General features: G+C 40.1%; 1 protein-coding gene across 3 annotated transcripts in view; it reads left to right on the top strand.

Annotated features, from left to right (window-relative positions):
- The window catches only part of XYLB (xylulokinase), an 82,410-nt gene that overhangs the window by 23,707 nt on the left and 46,329 nt on the right, over positions 1-12,374 (top strand). For all 3 annotated transcript variants that reach the window (XR_009957536.1, XM_062568783.1, XM_062568785.1), the window contains exon 15: positions 1,098-1,194. Coding sequence is in view for 2 of the 3 variants with exons in the window: in XM_062568783.1 (XP_062424767.1) it covers positions 1,098-1,194 (97 nt within the window). In the remaining variant the exon portion in view is untranslated. The remainder of the gene's footprint in view (positions 1-1,097; positions 1,195-12,374) is intronic.

Genomic DNA, 12,374 nt, shown 5'->3' with positions numbered 1-12,374 from the left:
CACTGAAATCAATGTTGTTTGTGAAGCAAGGTTAGCTTTATTGAGAGCTTCTAAATTTCCAGACGTACTGGTAAGAACGTGTTTAAATTTTCAGCTATGATGTTTTGTCTTTTTTCTCCCTCTGAATGTATATGTAAACATAATACCTCATTTTGTTGTTCTGCATGTTTTTGGGTAGCCTATAAGCCATGTGATGGTATGTAATGAAAGGCTCAAGGCCCAAATCGATTTGGAATTAAAATAGAAATTATATTGTGGAGAAGAAAGTTCTTTTTTTTTTTTTTTTTCTTTTGAGGAATGGATATTGTTTCAATGTCTGGCTTTCCAGGTGGTACTGAAACTCAACAGATGTCTCTGATCAATCATGACTCCCAGTTGATTAGACCTCACTTAGATGAACAGAGATTGATATTATCTTGTGTTTGCAGTGTAGCTCTAGTCTCTTAAATACCTGCCGTTTAAATGAATGCATAGTCACTTCTTACTGTTATCCAAATGGTAGGCACTTACAGTAGTGCATGGAAAAACTCAAGGTTTTGTGAAAGATTCTTTGTATTTGCTTTGTAGTTCGTTATTTGCCCATGTATGTTGCCTATCTCATGTTGTGATTGGCAGAAGGACAGAAAAATGTTATACATAGCAATTAAGTACATTAATGAAAAGATTAAGTGGTTACACTTACGTGCAGACAGAAATAGATTAAAACTTTTTGTTGTGACATTGCCTAATACATCTGAATTTTGTCCACTCACTTCAGTATTACATGTTTTGAGATAAGTTTCCCAAGCAACCTTTGATGCTGAGGAATACGTAGAGAATTTACAGCTACACCTAGAACCTCTTCCCGTGATGCACTGATTTCAAGAGTGAAGGACTTGCTAATAGTAGGAAGGTTGTGGGTTGCGTTCTCTGTCATGAGTCTTTAGGAGCACCTTGTGTACGTGATTGAAGAACTGGGGCTGAACTAAAATCAGGATTCAGGTGAAGATAAGGATAATGAACTATAAATCTGTTCTGTATTTCGAAACAGTCTCTAATTTGGTATTACCTGCTGTATAAGGCTCATGTTAACTTAATGTATTCCTTCTTTGATACAGGTTTCAGCCTTTCCAAAGGAGGTGGAGATACGAGCGTTGATTGAAGGGCAGTTCATGGCCAAGAGGATTCATGCTGAAAAGCTGGGATATAAAGTCAGTAAGTGTGATGAAAAACCTTCAGATCAAGCACAAAGATAGGAGTCCGGAAAGTAATGTCAGTATTGTGATTCTTGTTCCTTCTGATAGATAGAGCAATTGCTATGAATTCTAAACTAGCTTCCTGGACAATTTTGAGGGTATGCTGTGGACACAGTTTCGGCAGATACTAACTTTAGAAGGATCAAGGGTTTAACTTTTAAGATTTCCTTTTTCAAGCATTCTTGCTATTTCATTGTTATTGAGCTGCACTGTCAATTTTTAAAAAATAGCTTGGGCTTCCAATAGCTTGATAATGACAAGAAAACTGGCCTTCTACCTAAAACATGTGACCACAGCTCAGAAAATCTGAAATCTATGTTTAATTCCAGGCTCTGCCATCATGAGCTTACTATTTCACCTCGGTTTTCTGTTCATAAAGCAGAAGCCCTTTCTCTGTCTTGTGATCTAGAGAACATAATCACAAAGGATTTTTTTAAAATATACTATATATACTATACACACACACACACACACACACACACACACACACACACATACATATATATAGTAAAGAGATAACTTGAGGAGCTGGAACTTATTAAAATCTAGAGATACTGGAACAAATCACAAGGTCTGGCAACACCACTTTGAATTTACACTGGAAGGTTTTTTCCTGTTACATGTTTTCTTGTATATTTGAAACACTATTTATTTATGGAGACAGGCTGAGATTCAGATTGATCATGTTTAAAATACCGGTTAATCCTTCATTCTTAAATTCCATTTTCTCAGAAACTTCGCTTATATAGCCTAGAGGGCTCATGGCTGAAGAGGGTACATTTGCAGTCTGTACATATCAGGGAGTAGACAAAAAGCAAAGTGGGAGGAGAACTAGTTAAGATACAGGGCAACTGTAATGCAAAAGCAAAGGAGTAGAAATTACCTGTAAAAACATTTAGGCTAAGCAGGACAGCCGAAAACCTAACGCGTTTTAGGACATGGCTTAATAAGCTTTAAAAACATTTTTTAATATTGTAAGTATCCGCAGCGAAAAGGCGATGGGTGTGAGTGCACTGTGTTCCTACAGATGCCTTGGAGCCTTCAGTGCTCTTGTGTTGTTTTGTCTCAAGGGTCTTTTAGCTGTTTGGAAACTGAAGATGAGTTGCTTTGAAAGAAGAACGGCTGTACGTAGCGTGGGCTGTAGGCACCTCCCACCTTTCCTTCGTGGTGTTATTTCGGTGTCGTGTTCTGTATTTGTGCAGCGATGGGAGCCTTACATCTGCGTTTGTTGTTTGACAGCCCTGAAAACAGGGTGTGTTCAGACCGTGTTTCAGGGTACCGATGAGCGCTCTGGGAATTACTCTGATAGTATCAGACTTCCTCTTGTTTAATAGCTGCTATTTTTCAGGCTGCTTTTTTTTTGTTTGTTTTTTAATGTGATTTAAAGGCTTATTTACCTTTTGGATTAAATACACCGTCAGGACGTGTTTATTCAGTTCCGTCTAGACCTTGTGTACGTGGGGAATTTACTTTGATTTTTCCAGGAATCAAGCTGCTTCACATTCAGAAATACGGTTCCAGCAGTGTAAATCTTGGGGGTTGTTTTTACTTACACCAGAGGGAGGGTGCAATAATAACTGCTTACAAAGTCCTGAAATTTAGATGATAGCTCCCATTAAATAGATCTGTACTAGAAGATGGAAGTGACATGATCAGTAACAACAAACATTTTTCTGCGATATCCTTGTGGTTCATGTGGTGTTAACTCAGGGGGGCAAATGAGCTAGAAAACTGACTGCAGATTTCCCTACGTGCCATGAAAGCATGTTTGTAGACTCATGAACCTGCCTCTCAATTCTTGGGCCAAATTCAGTTTGATTGATGGTAACCTTGAAAGCATAGAATAAACCAGAAAGCGGCATACATGGAAAAGAAATTTGTAAAACAAGCAACCCTGCCCCCTCTGCCCCCTCAAAAAAAATGTCTTATAGAGTTCCTAGATATGCAATATGGACTTTGCAAAAAGTAGATGATCCCTTATAATTTGACTTCAATTAATGAGCTTATTATCCTGCTAGGAGCGGTAATTTAAATTTCCTCTCTGTCTTGCTAGCTCTACAGTAAGAAGCGTAATTATGCTGAAATATTGTTTTATATTTGAGGTTTTGTTCCAATTTGATGTGCTCAATACCTTACAGATCCTTCATAAATTACAAATAGTATTTTAGTTTCAAAAATCTTAGCCGAACTGCTGTGTTGATGCTCAGCTGTGGGTATGTGTCCAAATTTCACTGCAACTGATACACCAGTAGAGGGCAGGGGACTTTTATTTTTTATTTTTATTTTTAACTTTGAAGCTGGGGTGTGGCACAGAGGCACCTGATGATCCTTAGGAGAAAAGTTAGAGCTTGGATTAATCGTGATTAAAGGGTTTTCAAAGTGTGTGTCACTGTTATAATTGCTCTAATCTTTCTCAATCAGATTGCAAGGGAAATGATTCAGGAACACCCTGTATCCTGTTTCCCTTATTTACTTAAGGGATGGCTAGAGCGATGTGATCTAGGAACATACAAATGAGGTTTGTTCTGCCCCTGTCGTTTACATGCTCCGATTTGGAGATTCATGCAGATAAGGTGAAGGTTTGCTCTTTTCCCTTCATTTTCCTGGATTTTGGTTGTATCATAAACACCTTCTGCTTTGGCGCTTCCTTCTTCTGCGATCCCCTTTGGAAAGCTCAGCTCAGCAGTTGGAGTTCAGGGACGGATGATACAGAAATGCTTGATGGGAACCTGTTGAAATAAGGAACTTGCACAACCTCTCCAAAGCCGAAACCACAGCAACTTTGTAGAGAAATGACAGTGTCTGCAGCTCCTGACGCAGGTGATTCTGGCAGCTATAAAGCTGTCAGTGGTTCAAACTGATCTGCTCATGTATACTGTAATAATCTTGGTGACCACTTCAGATTTGATTCTCGTCCTGACCAAACAATTCTGAAATTCATACTGTCGCTGACAGGAGAACATTATGGTCCTTGCTTGGACCCAGTGAAGCTGCCCTGGTGAAGACCTACCAAACCGATCGCTCTAGGGAGCAAATTCTACCTTCGCGTGCACACCTGGGTGAAGTAAATATTGCCGTGGTATATGTTGTGTACACTAAAGGAAAATGGTATGCACGCAGGGCTTCTGCTGCGGTTCACAGATGTAGTCAGTAGATGTTTAAATGAGGTGCTGGCCTACGGTGCAGAAACCCCCGCGCTGATGGTGATGGGAGCACTACGTGTGCACCGCCTGGGTCAGGAGTACTGGACTTGCATTACCTAAGCTCGGCCCTGCCTTTCAGGTGGGCTGATTTCCTGGGGTGGGCTGCCTTGCAGCCGCTGACTTTGGGCACGGGTCTCTGTGTGCTCGGTTGTGACTGCCAGTGGGTACGTAGCACTCCAGCTGCCCGGTGCACTGTCGGCGTCCTGTTTATACCTTTAGGAACCTGATTCTTGCTACCTAGCTGTCATCAGCAGGAGGAGAGATGGATAGAAGGTGCCGTGTTTTATAAGCTAAAGCGTTGTCCGTAAAATCCTGCGTCTGTTTATTATGTAATTTACAGTTTGTTACGTACATAAATCCGTCACTTACAGTAACGTTGGTGCCCTGAATTGTACTGGCAATCCTGAGTGCTTAAGTGTTGGCTGAGGTGACACAGACGTGCCCACGTTTTTGCACTGGTGTAAAAATGAGTTGTTTTTTTCTCTTAAGTGTGTTTCAAGTGTGTGGAAGAACATCGTTCTGATTGGGTATGCAGCTAGATACATCCTTAAACAAAACAGCAGTCCTGCAATGCTGGAAAAATGAGGAGATGTCAGTGGGTGGTGGGCCTGCCTTTCCAGTGATAAGAGTGAGAACTTCTATTTTCTAAAGAAGTGAGTCTAAAATTACACGTGACAGACTCCGAGATGTCAAATGGTGCTTTCCTTTTTTTTTTTTTTTTTCCCCCCCTTCATATACTGTTTTCATCCAATGATATTTTCCGCAAGCAGAGAGTAGTAGCAATTTGTGGCTTTTGATCTGCGGAGAAGGCAGAAGATACTATCAATTAGGATAACATTTAGGCATTGTGCTTCCTTGTTCACGGCGCCCTGCGGAGGCCCAAAATCCCAAAGGGGAGGCGGGAGGGGGTCACTTCACAGCAGTGTGGTAGGCTGTTGGATGAGAAGGTGGCTCTCGGGTTTGGCAAGGCTAGGTGCCGCTGGTCCTTGGGATGCTCCTGGGATGACTTTGTGGTAGGCTAGGAAACAGAAATTTTGCTAATAATTAACTGACAGACTTCTGTGACTGTAGTCTAATCTGCTTACACGTCATCAGTGACTTTGGGATACTAGTTTTATCCTTCTTTACCTTGGCTGGTAAGCACGCAGCTTCTTGAGTTGTAGCAGTGTTTTAGCAGAAATGAGGAACACTGTGAGTGAAGCCATTTTGTAGCTGCGTACAGATTAAATTGATGTTTATGCCCTGCGGGATTTAAATTTCTCGGAGAAATCAATACTAAAATGTTGCGTTGGCTTCATGCTTGTCTCCCGCTGTTTGCCGCCCAGAGCGTTGATGATGTTGCAGCAGCACCGGGGTGGCTGCTTTGTAGAGGCTCCACCGCTTCAGTGAACGGATGGAAACAGTTTAAACATGATTTGAGGACAGCAGCCTTGATGGGAGGAGAAGCTGAAGTCCGCTGTTTAAAATAATAGTAAATAGTGGTAACAGATTGGTAGTTTGGGAAGACGCATCAATAGCGATGGCGTGCATGCAGACCGCAAATGAACCTCGCCACTGGATCTCACGCCTGCGTCTTTGAGCGAGGAGTGTGGGCTCGAGCAGTACTTTCATACTCAGCAAAGGCAGAGTCTCCCTCTCACCTGAAGTCAGTATAAAGGACATTTGTATTTTCTGATGAAACTTTTGGCTGATACGAGTGCCAGCGTGAGGCAGGCAGTGTATTTGCAAGAACTTTGTCATGTAGCTCCTCTCTTGTTTCCTGCAGAGCATCAGGCTTTTATCACGTAGCAGAGCCTTCTCGGCACGATCGAGCGAGGCTTGGTTTTAAGCCAGTGATCTGGAGTGGAAGGTTGGTTAGCTCGTTACCAGTTCCCTAACCAAGTATTTTACAAAAAAAAGGGAGGGGGGGCTTTGTTATCATTTGGCTCAGGAGAGCGCGGTATCAGTTTAACAAATTTTTAAAAGATTTAGATAAAGTGTCTCTAAAGGAAATGACCTAACGTGCAGTAAGGAAGCAGCTTACGTGCTCTAGTAATTTTTAATGCGGGGGCTATTGTCTTGCTTTTATTTTGTTTTATTGTTGTTACCCGTACACAGGAAGCACAATGAAGGCGGAAAAGCCGAAGAGTTAATAAAAACGATTAGAAAGGGAACTATCTGTCTTGCTTTCCTGACACGTTGATAAAATGTTGTCGTCGTTTGAACAATCGCTTTGAATGTTTGGTCAGCAAAAGACCAAGTATTTAAATGGTTCAATTCCTGTGCCCTGATGTTAGGCGAGATAGTTTATGACAGCTTCAGTGGATGTGCTGTTTGAGCAGCCTTCTGAAAAATAGCCACGCTGTCAGCCGGCTGGTTTCGTTAAAGCTTCGTGGACCTCTAGAAGCAAGGGGTTTGGAGATCGGTTGGGTTCGCTGATAAATCTCCTTCTATCGCTTGTTTTCTGAGCCCGATCTATAGTTTTAAATCCATTTAGATTAGCAAGGGAGTGACGTGATCGCTGTCGGTAAGCGCTTTCTTGAGGAAAGGAAACTTGATAGTACAGGACTCCTGAGCCTTGCAGACAAAGACATCGTAACGCTCAATAGCCGGAAGTCGAAGTGAGGTGGGCTCCAAGTGAGCAGCAAGGTGCAGGTTTTGAGCGGAGCGAGAAGTCGAGCAGTGCAGTAATTCACAGTGAATTCTTTAGCACTGACGTTTTTAAGAGCAAGATGGGATATTTTTCCAAATTCACGTTGACTGAAAGGGAGCAGCTCTGTTGCGGGAGGCTGAGTGCTCAGGGTCGGTCATAGAAGCGCGTGAATCTGTAAGATGCTGTTGTTAGGAAGCTCTGGCTGATGTGCACCTGCTTTTACATTGCTTTGTGCTAGTCATTTGTAGCTGTTGGCAGCCTCACCCTAAATAATCCCCTTCTCTGATGGTCATCCTATGTATAAAATACTACATTTACCCTGGTTGACACTTAGCTAGTTTATTACTTTAAATCTTTCTTCCTGTGTCTTTCCAGACTTGCATTTTTGCTGCTCAGATGCGACATCAGCTCTCCTGAGATTCTCCCGGCCCCCCAGCTGCTTTTCTGCTTTTCTGGCTTAAGGTGATTCAGCTCCTCTTGGGCATCTCACCTTATACAGCAGCTCTGATCGCTGTGTGTCAGCGCTTCCAGCTGCAGCAGCCCACACCTGAGTTTGAGCGTTAGCAGGGATTCCGCCAGATAAATCCTTCTTTCTCAACCTCCTCTATCCGTTTATGAGGGCTTTGATTTTTAGCTGTGACTTTTGCCTGTTGCGTGAGATCCCTGCTGAGCGGGGAGGTTGGACCGGGTGATCTCCAGAGGTCCCTTCCATCCTTACTGATTCTGTGATTAAGGGACAGTTTTGAGTTACTTTATAAAGGAGTATAGCCTAAGTTTTCAAAATAATTTTAATATCTAAAGCATGGGTTCCATCTGGACTCTGATTTCCAGAGGACAGTAACACTGTGCTTTTTCCAATGCTCTCAAATTCAAGGATTTAATTTTTTTATATATATGTGTGTATTTATATGTGAATGTATAGTTATATAATATATTTGTGTGTGTGTGTGTGTGTGTGGTTTAAGTCATCCTTGCTTGTGCAAGACTGGCAAGGCTGTTTAAAAAAAAAATCCCAAAAATCATCTCTCTGTGCATTCACTATAATAAGTGGTGTTAGTTTACCTTTTCTTTAATTTAAGAAAAAAAAAAATCCAAACTCTACTTTTCTTGTTGCGGTAAAAATTAAAAAAAGTTTACGCTTCTGTGGACAAGTGGAATTTTGTAGTCTACTTGTGTAACTTTAATTCTCTTCAGACAGGAAAGAATTAATTTGGTAGCTTCTCTTTATTATTTCTGGCCTGTGGTTCTCAAGAGCAAGTATGGAGAATTTTCTTTTTTCCACCTTTAAACTTCAACATTTCTAGCCTGTATGTGCAGTATCTAATTTATGCAATGGCAGGAATGTGCATGGTGCACATAGAATGACAGGTCTGAGCCCCGAGGCTTTCACAGTGTCAGTTTGGTCAGTGTGAAAGGTGGCAAAGGATGAGAAGATTGTGAAAATAAGCTTGAAGTAGAATACTTTAAGTACTTAAAGTTCTCTCTTTGACATGAGTATGAATATACATTTTTTTAGGCTTGCACATCAAGGCAGGAATTTGGGATCAAGTGGCCAGACTGACCCATGGTAGAAAGCTTGGTTGCTCGGAAGGGCGAGATTAGCATGTCCATAGAAGTAAGTCCCTTCATTTCCTTAATATGAGAGCTGACACTGGAGTCCTGAATCCAGCTTCCGAGCTGTGATACCAGCTCCGTCTTTGACGTACAAAAGGCTGGAGTTAATGGGCTCTTCTAGCAGCCTCCAGCTCATCAGTTGTATACTTTTCCTAGATGGAGAATCTAAAGAATGAAAGAAAAAAGGAAAAGAAAAAAGCTTACTTGAATCTGAAATGGTCTTTTTTCTGACTGCACTTAAGGTGATTTTATGGCATCAGAAAGATGTAAAAAGTAAAACTAAACTCTGGAGAAGCTGCTGCGCGTTGTACATCTGCTACTGCTCCAGGAGGGAGGGAGTTTAAAAATAGCCACTTTTCTAAAGTTTAAATGTTTGTCTTCCATTTGGAAGCTTAACAAACTATATAAAAAACTTTTTAAACTATGAAATCTGAAGTTAGAGTTACATATGTACATACATACAAAGATGGGGTGGATTTGTGATAGTTTTATTTTTGATTATACCTCAAAGCAAGATCAGTTTTTAGATATTGACAAGCATATTTATCTGCATCAGAAGTATCCTCTATCTGAAATGCCACTAAAGTATGGCTTAATTCCTAATATTTCACCCCCGGATATGCTTGTGTACAAAGTTGCTTTTTCTGAAAAGCACAGTGCTTAGAAGTTTTTGGAAGTTTTGGTAGATGAAAGTTCACTTAGTTCCCGTTTATATAAATCAGCTAGCTGCTTACTAAATACATAAATCTGTGTGCTTTTTGATTTCTACTTTTGCAATAATACTAAATGAAAGGAATGTTTGTGCTGGAATTTGAATGTGCTGAATGTTCTGTCTGAAAACCTCCTCTGGAAGATACTTGGTATGCCCAAACACATAATATTGAACATAATATTGAGGTTTTTTTTCTTCTTACAAGCAACAATATTACCAAAAATAACAATACTAAATAGCATGTATTTGGTAGAGGTGTGCTATGGAATGCCAGTAATATTTTGGGCAACAAATAAACTGACCTGAAAATACATTGGATCTCTGTAGCCTAAAGTTGGCAGCCAACCAGTATTTCATGTGACAAAGCTCCAAGGTATTTATCTAAGTACTCCATCATTTTCTCAAGGTGTTCTTGGGTCCTGCTTTCAACAGGTTAAGATGACTCTTGCAACATTTCAAATACAGGCTTTGTTGCCAGAGTTAGGTTAGGGTTAAGGAACATTTTTTTTGTCCCTACTAGACCTTGTGTTCTGTATTCTTGGTGTCAGAAGGACACCTAAGGATTCCTAAGAAGCAAACCCAAGAACTAAATGTGGCTGATGTCCAGAAGCCTAGAGCTTTTGATCATTGAACAGAAATAATCTGGCCCAAACCCACCATGTCTTTTGGCTTCTAGGCTGGTTGAGGGATAGGGATTTTCCTTTCCCTAAATCATACAGCAAGACCTGCTCTGGTTCTCTGCCTTCCTCTTTGGGCACCTGGTGGTCTACTCTGAAGGTTGGCTGCAACGAGGCATTCGTGCACCCACGGCAGGTGTTGGGGCTCGGTTCCAGCACTGCCTTGGCCTCTTCCTTGGTGTTTGCTCAGTTCCTTTGCTGTCCTTTGCTGGTATCCCTTTACCTAATGAGTAAATGTCAGTTTTTGTGCCAGCGTAGGGATTTCCATGTCTGCATCTCAAGAACTGATAATTTTGGAGAGCTGGAGGGCGCTCAGTGTTGTGATGAATCAGCAATGTGTTTTAGTCCTCTCAGTGGCCAACTTTAAAACATATGAAATAACAGAATGTAGCATCATATATTTACTCACGTAGCAGTAGCCCTATAAATCACACTGAAGTCAAGGTGGTCACTAGTGCTGCTTAAATAAGGTTTTTAAAGTGTATTTTCAAAAGCATGTAGATCCCTCTCTACTCAAAGTGCTTTTGTTTTTTTTTTCTCTGTGTTTATTCTGATCAAAACTGAACTTTTTGTTGTTTTGAAGTAGTTCTAATTATAATGATAATACAAGTGTACAAGTGAAGAGCTGCTTGAGTAATCTCTTCAAATTAAGTGCACTTCTAGTTGGAGGACTTAAGTTTACCAGCAAGTGAACACTTGTGCTGCAGAGAAAATGATATGAAGCTCTTTATTTCATACCTAATTTTGTCTTTGAACATAAAAGCTCGGTACCCTCTGAAATGCAGGTGAACATCTGAAGTGATTGTTTTTAAAATTTGAAAGAGTGGAACAAAGAATTTGCAGAATATCTGTTTGAAAAGGTGGAATTATGTTTTTAAATAAAATGCACATACTCAGGACCTAGTGGATTCTTGTTTACTTTTGTATTTAATCTCCTTTTTGATTCATGGCTTTAAAATACTGAATTCTTTCAGCTACAGTTCCCTTCTGAGCTGTGATCAAATACAGTGCAAATTTGAAATTTTAGCTAACCTGTCTCTTGCAAAAGGGATCATTGTGAGAGGGAATCCTCTCGATTCCAGTGTTACCATTTGGGTGAACGAAGGTGGTTCGTGAGAACCAGGTGAGTGCAGAACAGTTTTCCAACTATTTTCCAATCCTTGCATGTGCTTGAGAAAATGAGCTAAATAACTCCTCAGAGGACTGAACTTTTAACCATTTTTTTGCATTAACCAAGGGACTAAACTGTTACAGGGAGCAGTTCTAGTTTACCGAGGCCTTGGTCTGGCTCCCTGCATCTACCTCCTCCATCCACTCTTTTTGCCTGGCCCAGTGTCATGTCCAATCCACTAAAATCAGCTGCGATTTCCAGCAGACTACAAAAACTGAAATATGTTGAGGTCTAAAGCAGGATGTATTCTTACTGGTTAAGAGAAGAAAGTTTTTAATTTCTTTTTTTTCAGTAATGCCTATACTATACAAATAATTTTGCTGTTAGCAGGGTGCAAGACTGTAGACTTGCACACTACCACAATAACTAGGAGGTGTCTGCAAGTAATTGGTAATTAATGTATTTATAACTGACACACATTTCTGAAATGAATTCTTTTGTCTGAAGAGTCGCTGATGTGCAAATGACTACTACATGCGGAGCTTTAGAAAAATGTCTTGTAAAACTCTTGTGGCTCGAGTAACTCGTGTGTGTCTGACACTTAAGAGCAATACCACAAATGTATAGGAAATGTTATCTAATGGATAGTATATGCCTAAAGAGCTCTTCATAAAAGGCCCAGAGAATAATTATTTCAGTTGAATGCAGTGTTTTAAAAACAGCTTTATCCATTTTCCTGCCATTCTTTGTGCTTTTCCTCTAAATAACTCTAATGTATATTAATTATTTGCTTGAAATAATACCAATAAATCTAACAAGGCTTTTCTGAAGCTTGACTACACAGAGGAAACTTCATGTTTGTTTCAGTGGTGAGAGAAAAAAAATTACTTACTGAAAATATTAAGAAAGCTAATATTAATTTAGATGGAACTTAATGAAATCTTTAATGGCTTTTTAAAATTGTTTTATTTTCCTTAGATTTTAATTTGAATTAAATCATTACTATTGTTAAATTAGTTAAACACTAAATTAAGAAATGCAAATGAAGTGAGCCCAGAAGCCAGTGTGGATATTGTTTTTATTGATATATGTAGTCTAGTGGTGTGGAACAAATTCCAATTATATCTGATCTGTTATTTGCAGTACAAGTTCCTGACTCTTCATTAAATGTAATACATTAGATTAAATGC

The sequence above is a fragment of the Rhea pennata genome, chromosome 2 (assembly GCF_028389875.1).
Source record: "Rhea pennata isolate bPtePen1 chromosome 2, bPtePen1.pri, whole genome shotgun sequence".
NCBI classification, from domain to species: Eukaryota; Metazoa; Chordata; class Aves; order Rheiformes; family Rheidae; genus Rhea; species Rhea pennata.
The sequence above is the reverse complement of the archived record's forward strand: the minus strand, read 5'-3'. Positions and strand labels throughout refer to the sequence as shown.